Source organism: Haliaeetus leucocephalus, unplaced genomic scaffold (genome assembly GCF_000737465.1).
Source record: "Haliaeetus leucocephalus isolate CR32 unplaced genomic scaffold, Haliaeetus_leucocephalus-4.0 Scaffold944, whole genome shotgun sequence".
Lineage (NCBI taxonomy): Eukaryota > Metazoa > Chordata > Aves > Accipitriformes > Accipitridae > Haliaeetus > Haliaeetus leucocephalus.
In genome coordinates, this window is record NW_010973380.1 from 2,655,995 (window position 1) to 2,672,333 (window position 16,339).

A 16,339-nucleotide genomic window follows, 5' to 3' on the forward strand; every position below is an offset into this window, starting at 1 on the left:
AAAATACAGTTATTTGCATTTTTTTGTTGTAAGAACATTCCTTAAGTCTGGAGGTAAATGTTGATCCATTTTGATAGCATGGGTGCAGCAACATCCTGACGCTGTGAAGTTTCACCATTAAGTGAAAAACTGGAATCACTCCACCTTTGCTTCCACGTGGTCTGAACAAACTAAAGTATATCCTGAACTAGCGAGTCTTAGAAAAGAAAAGTAATTTAAAAGTATATCCTACCTATAGTATATATCTTACATGTTAGATTTCTACAGATCTCCATGTGCTTTCAGTCAGTTCAGATTCAATTCCTAAGTACTGCAAATTCCTAATTTTGATCAATTCTTGCTTAAGGCCACAAATGGAGTTTCACTTGTTTCTTTTACCACCTTTAGTTCTTTGTTTTTCCACACGGCACCTTCACCTTATTCCTAAGGTGAGGAGTCAAGCAGGAGCAGGCATCCTGGTTTCTGTTGGTTCAGTGCAGTCTGCAGTAGTAGGAACAGGCTGCCTACAGCTCTGGAGGGTTAGGAAAGCACATAGACATGAGTTGGCCTAGTGTGATACAGCTTGGAGGTTTCACAGAACGGAGGGCTCCTATATTTGGGTAAGAAGGACCCCTTTCTGGTCATGTTCCCCATTTCAGTTGCATGTGACCTTCATTGCCTTTCTAACCTGCTTGGTTTCATTGAACTCATCTCGTTTTTCTTTCCAAGTGACTTCACACAAGGGTGCAGCAGCTGTGGCACTTTGCACAACGCTTCTTCTTCTTCTTGGGGTGGAAAATGGTCAGGATTGCTTCATCGAAGACGGTCTTAAGGCCTTTCTGCGTGAGGGCTGAGCACTCCAGATAGCACTGTGCTCCGATCTGAAAGAGAAGAGAGAAAACGTGAGTACTCTCTGCTGGGAGAGACAGAGCGACCCTGTTCCAGCATCATTTTATGTGCATACGTGTCCTGCCACAGAGGGAAGCCCAGACCTTTAGAAAGGGGGTCAGGTCTTTGCTCTGCTTTGTATCTGGCTGCCTATGTTATTAAGGGGCAAGCCCAGGTGGTCATCCTGAGCGAGGGAGCAGGGATGGGCATCACCACCAGTACCTCACCGTGAGGGATTAATGGGGAGCAGGAATTCCCTGCACCACCCTCCAGAGAGGGAGGGGGGCTGCACCCATGTTTGAGTGCTGGACCAGGAGCTTGGGCTCCTGTCTGTGCAGCTGGGGAGGGTTTCAAAAAGACGCTGGGTTGTTAGCTGAACCCCTTCATATACTTGGCTCTTCTCCCCTGACCTGTCACTCTTGTGTCCTGCCTCCTGCAACACCAGGGAGCTGCTACCTGGGGGAACTGGGAAGCATCATCTTGAGATGGGAGTCTCCTCGGGGTGCTGATATGACACAAACACACAAAGTAGCCTAGGAAAGCAGCCTCAGCTTATTCAGTGACCTTGTTGCTTATTCAGTGTATTCTGCTAATGGATGCTTTCATTGGCTTTTGAGGGCCAGAGCCTGTAGCAACACCTGCAGCATGTGAAGTGGAAATGGCTGGGGTCTAGCTGCCTGCATTTCACAGCTTGGGGAGCGCTTTTATCCCCCCGCCTTCCTAGGAGAAAGGTGCAATAGCACAGAAACCTTGAGAGCTCCTTCTCTCCTGCTTGAAGTACAATGGCAAAGTGAGAATCAAGTTGTCTGTGCTTTTGTAAGGGGTAGGGATGAGTTTGGAAGGAGATGCTGTAGAGAAGGATTTGCTACACGCACCTTCTGGCAGAAGCCTGAACAAGAAACTCTTGGCTGAGGTAAAGTAGGCAGTAAAACCTGGTTTGCTGTCTGTTTGCCACCTGCTGCCCTCTGTACCTTGCGGCTTTGCTTAGAGCTTAATTGGGTATTGCAGAAGAACAGCAGGCTCAGGAGCCACAACCTGTGTCTGGGTCCAGCCTGTTTGAACAGAAGCTTTAATCTCTGGATGGGACCAACCGAAGCGCCCTGGAGGAGTTCACCCTGAATGAAACAAACCCAGTGGAAAGCTGTGATCAATCGATTTCCTCGAACCTCAGAAAAAGCTATTACCTCCTTTGCTAGCTTCACTCCGTGCTCGTAGGTGAGTGGTTTCTCCTTCATGTAAAGCAGCCGAGCCAAAGTTTTGGGATCATCCCGGAGATCAATCTAACAGAAAACACACAAACCCGGTGCTCAGTACCACCTTGTGTAATTCTTGAGATAGATATTCACAGCTTTACAAACCCACAGTCATGTCCTCACATAAGGGCATCTGTCCTCCCAGCCTCAGCTGATTCTTCAGAGATGAATTGCACATGTATTTTCCTTTTCTCTCCTTGTTTTTTCTTTCTGTTTAACATGAATCAGTCCTCACTGGTGGGTTATTGGGTCACAGCTCGGATAGCTGCGGTACAGTAAAGTACAATGGCTCTCACAACGGGTCTTGGAAGGTGTCAGTGGAAGCCTGAGCCACTTTGGAAGGGGAGGCTGCTGCAACCCTGCGCTGCATCACCCGTAAAACACCCCGACAGGCCAGACAGATGCAGCTCAGTCTGACTGACTTGAAACAAAATCCTTTATTTCCATGGAAAACATCAAAGTGAAGCATTCTGGCATTTCAAACTCATCCATTTTCAGCGTGTATGCTCCAAAGGGTAATACTTTTATTTTAAAATGAGTGTTTTAGATTATTCCAGTGTGGAAAACAAAGCCAGTGTTTGAATGATTGGACTTTCCTGTGGCATGAAGATTTTGGTTTTGACCAGAATTTGATCTGTTTTTCTAACTTGGCTTAGGTTACTGTCCAGTGTTCGGACATTTTCCAGACTCATATCCTTACTTCTCACAGTCTCTAGCCACTCTGTCTTGGAAACAAACCGATGTTTAAGGCATTTTTATTTGATTGATAGATTCATACATTTTAAGGCCAAAATACAGTGGTTTGATCGTTTAGTCTAACATCCACTATAACACAAGCAGGACGGTGAATCACTAATTGCAATGTTGATGTAAAGCATGGGGGAGGCTATTTCCTTCCCATGTCTCTAAGTCATTTGGTTAATTATTCCCATTTTTAAAATTTAGTTTGAAATTTAGCTTCTGCTTCTAACAGCAGACTTTGATGAATTTTTTCCCCCTCACTAAAGGCCTGTCAGAAACCTTTTCTCCCTATAGATATTTATGCCTCATCACCACATTAACATACATTTGAATAAAAAGATGGGATGAGTTTTGCCAGTCCTGACTAGCGTGATAGGACATCTGCATGTTGGTTTCCATTCCCAGTCCCTGAGCTTTCCTCTAACTTTCCAGAAAAGTCTGGCTGCATTTCACATAAGAAGTTCAATAGGAAACCTTTCCACAGAGCTCATCCTCCAGCCCCCCTTGAGGTGGAGTAGGAGCCCCCTCACACTGAAGACCCCCGCGATGGCTGGAGAAGCATTACCTGTGTTCCTATGAGGACGTAAGGCACGTTGGGCATGCAGACTTTGAGCTCGGGCACCCACTCCTCCTGGACGTTGTGGTACGAGGCGGGGTTCACCACTGAGAAGCAGATCAAGAACACGTCCGTGTTGGGGTAGGACAGGGGTCTCAGCTGGTTGTAGTCCTCCTGCCAGGGGGAAAACAGCAAGTGTGTTACGGGGTGGGGGATAACTGCAGATGGGGGCATCACGTTGGCTCTTGATGAACTACTCAACACTGTCCCTCCGTGCTCATGAACGGTTATAACCTCTGGGGAGCTGCTGAGGGGGAAATCACCCCCCGTGGGCCAGGGGTGCTGTTTTGTCAGCGTCTTTACCCAAAAGAGCTAACACATTTTGTTTGTGTGTGTATTATCTGTGGTGATGCTGGTGTAGAGGGTAATGCTAAACAGCGGCCATCGCTGGTGGTGTAATAAAAATTGATCTTGAGGCTGCGTGTACCAGCCTCAGCCCTCCAACAATGTGATACCATCCTGGGAAGTATTATTTGACTGTCACCATTAGCTAATATTTGCTGATGACACACATCTCTATGGGCTTTTCTGTTAATATTATGGGCTTTCTATTCCCTGGTAGGCATTATAGACATGACCATATACAATAAATAGGGTCTCCAGGCTATTTGGTGCCATCACAGTTATGTATGGTACGCAGCAATGTGTCAGTCAGCAGAAGACACTCATCTTGAAAGCACAAAGCAGATCAAATCCAGCCTGCAGTGGCTGGGTAAATCACTGGGGGTGATTTGGTGTTTCCACAGGCCCTGGATGGGGGAAGGAAAGATGTTTTTTCTATGGGCTAGTTGTGAAGAAGGTGAATTTTCAAACAGCTCAAAGCGCAGCTGTGTTATGTCATGAGCTGGCTGTGATAGTTGAGTTTCAAGGAATAATTTAGGTCTGTTTTCAGGCTTGAGATGTTGAGAGTGAGCAGAGGTTTTTTAAGCCACGTGAAAAGGATAGACTTGCTCTCCCTGATAGTGAGAGCATATGTAGCTGTGCCTGGTGGGTACTTTTCAATGAAACCTGTTAGAAAATTTCAGTGCAATGGAACAGATCCTTTTAGAGAGGATACACCTGTTCTAAAGGCTTTTTTGAGGGGTCCAGAGTTAAAAAAGGGGAAAGGAACACATATCTGGAGTGTAGGAAATAATAATACATGTTGCTGTCAAGTCTGACTGAGACGTAGGTCTTCAGTTTATAGTTTATGCATTCTGGGCAAGCCTCAAATGTCTGCAGTATGGTTGCTTTTGGTTATAACTGTATGAAAACTCAACTGGTGCAATTTTGCTTTGCAGCTACTGAAATAGTTAATAACTCAATGAAAAGGCGTGGTGGTGGTGGGGGGTTAAGATGTCCATGCACTGTTGCTTAGACTTGAGAACATTTATCTGAGGTAGGGAAAACCCACATTAGGGGCAGGAGCGATGCAAGTTGCTATCTGTCCTGCAGGAGAAACTGATGCAGGACTATATCACTGCGGGCCCAGATTAGATGGTGTCTTAATTCAGCCTTGCTTCTGTCTTGCTTTGGTTGGGTCAACAAAAGAGAGGGCTTAGTTATGAGTTGAGACTGGTAAATCTTCTTTCTGAAGTCTTTTGTTCACTGAGTATGCAGTGATAAGATGACACAGACTATTTCTGAATTGACACTAGTTTCTGAAAAATACTAATGGATTATGTAAAACCAGTCTGCTCCAACCTTTTCTAAACAAAAAAACTTAATTATTTATTCTGAAAGGAAGTATGAGGCCAAATTTAGCTCTGTCTCATTAAAAAGAAGTTTAAAGAAACATCCTAAACAACAAACAAAATGTTTGGTTTTGTCTAACTGAATGTTCATTGTCCCAAACCCACTTAACAGGAAGCGTAAATTCCCAGTTACCACCTCCAGCCCCACAGCCACAGTATTTGGGGTAAAGCCAGAGTATTTGTCAACTGACCTATGTCTTTCCAGTATCATAAAAAGTATCGAGCTGAAGGAGGATTTACAAGACTAAAGGAGGTGTTTGGACATGTCAGCCCCCAAGAAAGAGTGGATTCTCCACGGTTGGGGAATGACAGGAAAAAAACCTCAGAGGTTTTGTGGGAACTTCAGCGATACAGGCAATGAAGAGGCAAAGTTGGTGGGAGGAGATTTATATGAGGCTCTGGAGATGATGCCCAGCTCCCAGCAGATGAGTTAATAGAGGCAAAGTGGATGCCAAGATGATGGGAGCAATGGTGTTATAGAGACAGATGAATTTTATGTGGATGCTGTGGGATAGGAAGGCCTGACCTGATTATGGGACATTATTTTAACCCAGAAAAATCAAATCTGAGATTGTGTTTATGTCACAGTCAACATGGGCTGATACTAGGTGCTTGGCAAAGGCCTCTTCTGTGTTTTCGGTTTAATTGCTGCAAATCAGCCTCCTAAAACAGCCACGCGGTGGCAGCAAGCCCTCGAGGAATCGTCATTTAGGCTTTTTGGAAAGAGATTGGCTAAATATAACCACTTTCAATATTCTAGACATGCATATTTAGAGGGGCTGGAACTTACTGTACCATTAAAATTACAAACTAAAAGCCACGAGTGCTCTGCCTGGTGGTGACAGCTACAGGAGTGTGCATTTAATTTTGTTTTGCGTGTTCCTTCGGAGCCCCTAGAAAATCCTTTTTCAGGAGGAGCGTTCCAGATTTGTGTTAGCAGCACAGAGCATTATATAAATTGTAAGGAGGGACAGCCACACATCACGTAGCAGAGGTCTCGTCTCCCATCAGGGCACGTGGAAGCTTGCATGGACGTGTTAAAGCACAAGCACTAATGTCATGGGTAAGAGTTGGTCTGGGCTCCTGTACATGCCTGTGTCTATGGGCTGGCAAAAGCCTCCAAACCACATCAGACAAGGACCCTATCTCTGTTCGTACCTGCTCTCCAGAAGAAGGCTATAAAACCTTGCAATGGACCATTATGAGATCTTTTCTCATTCAGAGATGGTTGAAGTCAAGCAAATAAATAGTGTAAAAAAGGGACTGGACATTTACATGGGTATGGGGCATATCCAGAGGTGCTGCTAGTGACAGTGGCATTTGGGAAGGAACACGAGTCCCCACGGGCTTGGGCTGTAGGTGATCATTAATTTGTTTTCCTAGCTTGTGCTCGCATTTTGCTGCCTGTTGTTTAGGGAGCGCAAGGCTTCCCAGTTACACTGCCTGGCCACCGGTTTAGCATTGAAATGCCAGAGCCAGACCTGGCCTTGCTGAGTTACCTGCCTGTGATTTGCCAGGGCTGAGATACATTGACTGGTGTTACTCCCTCCCCGCTCTATTGCTGCCATTACCCTTGCAGTGTTCAGGCCCAGAAAATACAGCAAAACTTCCTTTTTTATGTTGCTGCCATGCTGACCTCACGTACGCTCCCTGCCATGTCAGCTTGTTAAAGCACTCCACACCTGAGTCCAGCCTGGGGAAAAAAAGACCACTGTTTTTTTTTTCCTCCTAGGACTGTTTGTGCCAGGGATGCAGAAAACCAGATACCCCAGATCTGGGGTCTCTGCCAGCTCTCCCTTCAGGCTGACAGAGGGTCCTGCTGCAGAAGTACATTTTCCAATTGTTATTTCATTAGCATATGTTTTATAGCATCGTAATGTCAAGTGCTATTTTTGGCTATGACTTCACACCGATGCCTTTGGAAAGCCACACAACACAAGGAGAAGGAGGGAGGAAACAACCCAGATGATCTGTCCTTATAGCTTGAGCATGTGGGAAGCATCATCATTTCAACCTCTATGGATATACAATCTAGTCATCAAGAAGTGATTCATGGTCTGAGTTTTGACTAGATGGCCACGTCCTCTGGACCAAGGGCTGAAAGGGAACTGAGCCTGATGAGTTAGAAATGGTGCTTGGAGGCAGGTGGTGCTCTGGCTAGTTTGAAGCAGGAGATGGCAAAATGACTGCAGAGGAGGGGACGGAGGGGTGAAGTTTGTAAAAGAGACAGATTAGTGTTTCTTCTGGCTCAGGAGGACAAATAAAAGGATGTCTTGCTGAGGAAATGGGTGGTAGGTGGAACTGTCAGCCCTACAAAACAAGTAGAAATATTAAGGCACTGGATAAAAATCTGAGAATGGAATGTAACTCCAGTCTCATTTGCAAAGGCTTGCAGTGCTGCCAGAGAGTGACAGACATGCTCCAAGCTCTGTGTTTGTGAGTGCAGAGTGGAAAATTGAACATGCATTGAAGCTGGGACAAGGACTTGGGTCGTATTTTGGTACTGGCTTTTGGAGCATCTGTTTGCACCAAGTGAATAGAAAGGATGGGTGGACTGTAAGTGACACCAAGCTAGCTGTGAAGTGACCACTGCTGCCTACAGACCTGTGATAGAAATAAAATAAAAAAAGTGAAACTCAAAGCATAAAAGCCCCAGTCCTGCTGAGTGCAGGTGTTTTTGGAAGTGACAGTCTGTCCTGATGCAGTTTTTGACCTCTCTGCATACTGCTGCAAAGTATATTCTAGTATAAGTGGCCTTCTGCAGACAGGAGGGTCTCCTTCTGCGTTGTTTATGCATTTCATAGCAGTCAGTCATGGCCAAAAAAGCACAGCCAGTAAGTGCTTCTGAAAGCAAAGCCCTGCATCCAGGGCTGCTGGGTCCCAGAGAGCAAAGCAGGCTCCCAAATCTGCTTTCCTCTCCTGCTGCCTCCAATGCCGGCTCTGACCAGAGGACCTGGGGGACGTGGGTTCCAACCTTCCCAGGCTGGGAGGGACCTGGGACCTTCTGCCTCCACTCTCAGCAGGTGATTTTCTGTAAGGTTTTTTTGTGCAGATTGCGTTCCTTTCTTTATTCTGCCAGTTGCTGGCATTTGGAGGTAGGAGAGGGAAATTTCACCATGAAAATGTGTTGCTCCCTGTACCCTCTTCTGCCCTTCTACTGGCAGAGTGAGGCAGTGAGAAATATTCTCCCTGCCTCTCCAGGGGGTGAAATCAGCCCACAGACCAGAATTCTTCTGCAAACTTTTTGTGCAAGCACACTGTATCAGACTGTGGACAGTGGAAACAGTAAAAGCATTATATGTGTGAGTAAGCATGGGGTACAGACTCTCCTGTAATGGACACCTGTGGTCTGGGAGAATGATGTTGGGAAGGATGCCAGTCTGGCTGGGTTACCATTTAAAAAGTCAATAGCTGGTGACTGATAGGCTGGTGATGTATTATATCAGTTTTCTGATCTTGGAAATGGGAATTCTTCCCTGTATATTCAATGCCACCATGTGGTAAATGTAAGAAAACACTGACTTTATATGAAATGTCATATTTGCAGTAGGAGATGGATATATGGGAGGCTGAACAGCCTAATCAGGCTTCAGTTTTTTGCTTAGACAAAATTCAGTCTTAGGGATGAGTGTATTTGTGTGTGTTTTATTGCTGAACCAAAATGAAAGCTCTATGTAGAAAACAAAAAGGAGAAAGTCAGCAGTTCAAGCATTACAACTCACAACTGATTGTTAATATTTGTAAAACCCCACAAACAGCACGAACAACAAAGCCCAGTATATGGTAGTAACAAACAAACCATGGGAAAGGAAAACATAAATGTTTTGCAGTAATTTACCTGCCCTGCAGTGTCATAAAGTCCCAGCAAGTGTTGTTGTCCTCCCACAGTCACAGTTACTGGAAAAGAGAAACAAGAGATGCTGCTTATGCACAAGCCAGTGGCCTCATTTTTATGTGTTTTAATCCTAAAATGCCAATAGACCTTTGTACTAGACACATTAGCACATCTTACACTGTGCATCCTGAACCAAGCACATCTATTCAACCCAAATCGAATGCAACCTAAAGTTGCCACAACAGCAAATCCTTTATGCCAAGCTCTTATGTCTTTACAGATGGCCAAGACTGATGAGCCGCACACACCGCTACTATCAGGGACCCAGAGACAGGAGGACATTTGCTTCTGTTTCTGCAGCCACCAGCTGACCCCCATGAGGTGGTAGGACTTGAAAGCACAGAATTCCTGTCTCCCCACCATGAACATTGGGGTAGGTTTGTCATGGATCACTGAGAGGGATTTTTTTATTATTTTATTTCTTCCAGGCTGTGAAATGATGAAGCGTTCAGCAGTGGTTGATGTTTGCTGGGTCTCAGTGGAGGTGTGCTGCCTCCTGGGCAACCTGTCCCGTCCTGCGTCACGCAATCACAAGTCAAGCGGCAGTGCTTAATGTGTGGGGCTCTGTGGTGGATGCTTCAGAGGACAGGGAGGAAGAGGAGCACTAGTATTTGCAGGGATGTCGAATAGATTCTGCTGCAAGTGAAGGAAAGCGTGGCTTAGTTTATTGATCACACTCAGCATGTTTACTCCTTTGGTAGAATTCACTTTGAACTTCATTTTGAGCCCATTAACACTGATGAAAATGTTTTCTCATTGCCTTTGGATGAACCCCATTATTAGCTGATCTCTGTAATCAGTTTTATTTTGTATAAAGGATGTGATCTGCGTTAATGGTATTTAGTTAACCAGTTAATCTGCTTAAATCATTACTACTCAACTGGAAAGAAAGGGGGGGGAATCCAGTTCCACCCATTAGTCAACAGGAAGACTTTAAACATTCATCAGGAAAGTTGCTCAAAATAATGGTATTCTCACAGCCCATAGACTATTACTTTTTTTAAACATGAGGGCAAATGGCTAGAATGAACATAGAGCTATGGCTGGGGCAGGAGTCTAAGACTGGTGCCCAGTGGCTGATCACAACTTGTAGTTAATGAGGGCTGGGAAAGATTAAGAATTACTTTTGGCAAAGAGAAGGCTTGAGACCATCACACAAGTGATTTTCTTTAAAGTGATAAGACTTTAAGACTCTTCTCTAGGAGAAAAGCACCTACCAGTTTATAGAAGTTAATAGCTCCTGCACTGGGGAACAATGTCCTATCTGAAATCACCTAGACTTGAAGTCTCTGTCACTGTGGCTGGACAGACTGATTATTCAGCAGCTTTACTTGCTTGCAAAGCAACATAGTAATTTTGCTAGCATATAAACAGAACAGAACTGACATCCTGAGAGTACAAAGGCTCAGCGAGGACCAGACTTGCTGATGAGAGCAGGATGGGCCGCGCTCACCTGCTGCTGGGGCTGCCTTCTGATGTGCAGGGGAAAGAGGAGACGGGAAGGGGGCCAAGAGCCCTCCTCCCACTCCTCAGTTCAGGAGGTAGCTCCTACACAGGGAACTTAAAAATGGGGCTTGATTTTGAGCATGGAAATCTGTGGGTGGAAGAGCCCAGGGAAGAGGTACCAGGGTGGGGAGATGGGTACCAACGCAGACAGGAGACAGTCCAGATGCCCCATCCCCTTCCTTCAACCTGGCTTGAATAAAAAAATTTGAACTAAACGTCCCCAGAGCCCTGGTTTTCAACTTTTTGTGGTGTAGGGAGTCTCAAAATGTCCCAGTAGAGGTGTGAACTGTATAAGTCTACTGACAATATGCTTGCTTTCTCAGCTCCCTTCTCAGAAGCAGTGGGGACCACAGGTGGTCCTGCAGAGCTTACTGGAGGCAGCCGGGAGGTGTGTGGTTTTTTTCCAGTTGCAACCTTGGCCAGCCTTCAATCTGCCCTTGTGCCAAGGAGTGCAGGAGCCAGACCTGTTCTGCTGATTTATTCTGCTTAAGGACCAGCTGTGGGAAGATGTACCCTTCAGCTGAAGGCAATTTTCCAGCTGCGGTGCATTAGCTGTGCAGCGCTCAGCTGGTCGAGGTGGCATTTAGGACTGCCTGTGGTGTTTTGGACTGCATGTGAACATCAGTCACACTGTCGGTCCTTAGTTGAACTTGTACGGAGCCTGCAGAACACCTCCAAAGCAGGAGGTTCATAGGACAGCTGTGTGGCCATGGGGTGCATGGAGATGCAGGCGATCTAATGTGTCTGATGAATACGAAGAGACATTTGCCATACGTCAGTGCTGACATAGTCATCCAGCTCTACCTCTTATGCTGGCTAACCCTGAGTACAGGCAAACTGAGCTGGCCCCTGCTTACAAAGGGGTCTTCAGTGTTTTAAAAACTCAAAAGTCACACTGAAATTTACTCTGTTTAGGCTTGGGCTGCTGTGAAGCTTTGCTGGCCCATCTCCTGGTGGCATCTGACTGACAGAGCTACGGTGGCAAAAAACCCTGGTGCAGATACAAATTGCTGCCTTGTTCCAGTAGTTAATATGGTTTGGAGACAAGCTGTTTGGCTAGAGGTCCAGTCTGTCTCCGGTGCACTACGCTTTGCCAGAAGGATATGCTGCAACAGTTCCTGAACTATTAGCTGTGCTCTGTGGCCCATGAAGTCACGGTGGATATTTTGCAACAGGTCTGTGGAGCCACACACTGAACAGTTATTTATAGTTTGTACAGTTCAGTTTGGCTTTTGGTGACCTCTGGGAAATTCTGAGGGGGAATAAAGAGGTTGGTGGTGTCCCACCATTACTCTTCACATACACAAGGGCTAAGAAATGCAAGGGCTTTTGGAAAAATACACTCTGAGCCTACCCAGCTTGCACATCACATTTTAATTCTCCTTATAGCACCCTGCCTCTTATGGGTCCTTCTGTGAATTTCTGCATGGTACCAGTCATATCTTTTTTCTTTTTCTCTCTTTCTTTTTCTCTTTTTACTTTTTTCTTTCACTTTCTCTTTTTCTTTTCCCATCAACCTTTCTATTTTCCTTCTTCTTGTCGATTGTTCTGATCCGTCTCATCATCAGAGGATATCCTTCCTGTCCACATCACCTCTCTAAGTTCACAGCTACCACCCCAGCAAAACTGTCTTGTTGGCTAAACTTCAGCAACAGACAAACTGCTGTCTTTGGATTCCTGGCTCTGAATGCAGTGGGGACCAAATGGCTCACACTGACAATTCAAATAATCACTGGCTCTTGAAACAGTGATGTCTAGATTAATGTCTTGGTGCTGAAATTTACACCACACTTCCATGCAGGCAAAACAGATGTCAAAATAGATGGCTTTTGCCTGTGAAAAGATCATGGTATTTTTATACTAAGAGTTTATCAGTCCACCTCTGTCAGGCAAAAGGCTGTTCAGCATGTCCACTACATAGGTTGTATTTATGAGCTGCGATTGCTTTGCTAGATTTGTAGGCCTTAGTTTTGGCTTTATCTTAGTTTATTTTTACTTACCCTGTTAACTATCTTTTCCTGTTCTCTCAGTGGCCAAGCCTATGGGAAGCCAACATGGAATTCCTTCCCAGTCATTGGGGTAATGCAGGCTCCTTTATGGGCTTGTGAACTCAGCTTTATGAGCAGTCTTGGAGTAACCAGATAAATATGAACTCTCCTTGCCATTTACCGGCTATATTGATATATTGATGAAGCACTGAAACGGCATGGCCTTTAACACCAAGTGCAGTGGGGACTGCAATAAAATGTGGCTGAATACTTGCACAGTCCTGGTTCTCATTTGGCTCCAGTCTGGGTTGCATCAGACGATGCGACATGCAGATGTTTTCCTCCTTTTACTGGCTGGTTTTCACCAAGTGCACGATGTGTAAAACACTGCTTTAAAAATGTTAGTTAGATCATAAATTAGCTGGGTATTGCTTACTAGAATTTGAGTAGCTATTTTGGGTCACCTCCAGGGCTTTGTCGCAGGTCTATGTGCCTGGGGGTTTTGCTAAAGAGCTTCAACACAGAGCTCTGAAACACGCTGTCCCACTTGAAGGCCACAGCAGAAAGGCAAGGTGCTAGATGGAGTTATTGTGTGGCTGGATCTGGTGCGTGGACCATGAAATGGTCTGAGCTGGGAGCTCTGTTTTTAAATAAGTGGTTAGTTTGTGTTCCCAGGGACAATATGAAAATTTTTGTTGATGTTCTTGTTGCCCGGGTTGCCCCAGATCCACCTGTCAATGGTCACTCTTTGCCAAACTCTTCCCCTGTTGTGTTTCATTTACTTGCAGCAAAGCCCTGGCAACTGTACCCATGGAAGAGCCCTTTAGCCTCACAACAGCAAAGTTCAGGGTCTGCACTGACAGAAAGGGGACATAAATTGTCTACTGCCCTCCCAGAATCTCTTATATTGGGTTAATAGTGCCAAGCAACACATAAATCTCTGGTATGACACCAAACTAGGATGAAATAGCTCAGACACACTTAGCTGTGGTACAGGAGAGTGGAGGTGCACAACACTGGGAGTTTTTCCATGCTTGCGAAGAAGTGCTTGCAGAACCAAATGACTGTGAAACCACTAGCCAGAATATACACAATAGCTTAGGCAATGTCTAATGTGATACCACATGGGAGAAGTCATCTATTCTAGTGCCTTCCCGCCAACAAATTAATGTTGAACTGCTTTGGAGAGAGGTGCCAGGAGTCTGACAGCAAGCAGAGATGGTAACACCTGCCTGGATGGAAAGGCTTTCTCATTTTGGGGGGCAAATTAGTCTGTGTCAAATCTCAAACTTTCACAAGGGCCATCTTCTGCCCTTGTGAGCAAGCTCTGACTATTAAGTCTGGGCATTTGTTTGTTCACTATGATTATATGTACCAGGTGCATGTTACTTAACACAGGCTAGTGGCCACCAGTACAAGAACAACTGCAATTCTGGTTGACCTGCTGGCGGTAGAAATGCCCAAGTCTGTTTCTTTCCCAGCTGGAAAAGAGCGTAAAATCAGAAGATGGACAAAAGAGCACGTTTTAGACTTTAGATGGAAGTTTTGGTTCTTGCTGCTCTAAGTGATGGGTAAACAGTTGACCACATTTTTCATTTCTAGATAGAAAGCTCTTTACATGCGTGCCTTATAGATTTGCTTTCACTTCTGAAGGTGCTTGTTCATACAGGCCTCACTCAAGAGGGAGCAGTACTATTTTAAACTCTTGGCTTCAGCTTGTGCCCAGTTTCACAATGCTACTTCAAACCAAACTTCTTTGCTCCTACATGTATTTGTCTGGTGAAGCTCTCCATGAAGCTGTAACTGGATCTGATCAATGTGTTAAATGCAGATCAGATACTAAGGAGGGAGAATAATAATGAGAAATAAACCGAGCAATATTTTTGTCTTTAAAATACATAGACACATGTGTTTTATATATAAAATACACAAATATATGTATTTTTTCCAGTTTATAGTTGAACAAAATTTTCAGTTGTAGAGCGAAATATTTTGCTTTGACTTGGGGCACCCTAATCATGCCCAGGACATTTGGAAAGGGGAAGGATTCAAATTCACAAAGGAACATAGACCTTATTGGCAAAATAATGGGTGAACCGCTCCATACTCAGTGTCAGGGACTGGAAACACAGTGTCACCTCAGAGGACAAGAGCAGCTCCTGGGGAGGTGAGAACTGAATCTCCTTCTCCTCAGTTCTCACAGTAAATGAAGAAGCTGATAAGCCTTCTTCCTTGTGAATATGCCCTAAATCTGCTGCAATGTGAACCGAACCTATAAAATCAGAACATTTACAGCAATGCCAGCACTATTCGTTCCCCGTTTCCTCCGTGTTCTTTACCAGAACTGTTGTCAAGCCATTCATAAAAAGAATAGAGTCCACCTGCAATTATGAGGGTTTTTTTGTGGTTTTTTTTTTTGTACTTTCCTCAGCATAGATTTGAGGTTTAAGTTGAACTAACTCCTCAGGAGGGGGCATCAGTCAATGATTTCCTCAGGAGGTTTTACTCCTTCTGATAATCATCTTTGCAAGGCATGACTCAAATCCGGACTGTCTCTTCAAGAGCAAATGCATTGTCTGTGGACCGCAGTAGATGCCAGGGTGTCTCAGGGACCTCAAGTTCCCTCCCCTGTCACCTTTCAGAGCGATTTCTGTGAAGTGAAGTTATCAATACACTGAATGTGGTGTGTTCTCCAGCAGCTGATATCCCTGGGGATACTGCCAATATGTTTGCTTGCTTGGTTAACATTTTCCTTCCTTCCTGAATGTAGTTTTGTGAAAGCTTTTGTAAGGAACTGGGAATCCCCCTCCTCTTCACGGATGTCTTCTGCTCTCTGGGCCTTACCCCAGGCAGGACAGGAGTGTTTTTGTAGGAGTTTGTTTGATGGAGAGTGATTTTAAAAATCTTGTTTATAAATTGTCACCTTTTAGTACCAGATAGCTCCTAAATAAGGGTCTCTATGGCTGAAATGTGAGGATCCCTGTTACGTTCCAACTAGGGACTGAAACTCAAACATGTCTCAAAGACATTTAGGTCTCTAATTCCCTTTGGTTCCCATAACAGTCAGGCATCCAAATAACTGAACTGAAACTACACATCCCAGGCTTTAAGAAATAGCAGCTTTGAATATTCTACAGGAAAACAAAGTAAATGTGGGCAGTGCGTTTTTGTAGCACCTTCAGAGTGCTTCAGGTGCATTTAATGAAACCTATTTTGGGTCATATTTGTGTTCAGAAATACCTTCCTTTGGCCAGCCTAGGTGAAGAAAATAGGGGTAGGGCTGCCAGGGATTAAACTCTCACATGGTGCTTTGATTTTGGTTGGGTCAGTGTATGGGCAACTTCATCTTAGCTGCTGTGGACCAATCTTCACGAGATGCTACACTGCTGCAGCTGAAGCTGGGAACGCTCAGGAAATCTGCAAATGAAAGCCCTGGGGACACTATAATCTGGCAGCCAGCAAAGGAAGCCAGTCAAAAAAAGAGTAAGAAAGACCTTAACGACATGTCTCCATCATTCAGGCCAGGAATGACAATCAGCTCAGCTGAGCTCTAATGACTGTTTGCCACTTTAGCTAGAAGGCTATCCGTGCAGCATTCTTCCTTGGCAATACTGCCTTTGATTTGACTGAATGTGATGCTACAACCCTGTGTGGCCAGCACACCCAGGGCAGAGAAGAGCTGGTGTGACAGGACCCTTGGCTCGCACAGGGTCTGCCAGCACCCCGTGACGCAAGCCTGG

General features: G+C 45.0%; 1 protein-coding gene across 1 annotated transcript in view; it reads right to left on the reverse strand.

Moving 5' to 3' along the window:
* Nucleotides 1–399: 399 nt before the first annotated feature.
* Nucleotides 400–16,339, reverse strand: part of RHOJ (ras homolog family member J) — a 54,484-nt gene continuing 38,544 nt past the window's right edge. Inside the window, exons 2-5 of the mRNA XM_010584152.1 lie at nucleotides 9,049–9,107; nucleotides 3,427–3,591; nucleotides 2,052–2,147; nucleotides 400–860 (exon numbers count right to left, since the gene is read on the reverse strand). Coding sequence (XP_010582454.1) covers nucleotides 714–860; nucleotides 2,052–2,147; nucleotides 3,427–3,591; nucleotides 9,049–9,107 — 467 coding nt within the window. The 3' untranslated portion in view covers nucleotides 400–713. The remainder of the gene's footprint in view (nucleotides 861–2,051; nucleotides 2,148–3,426; nucleotides 3,592–9,048; nucleotides 9,108–16,339) is intronic.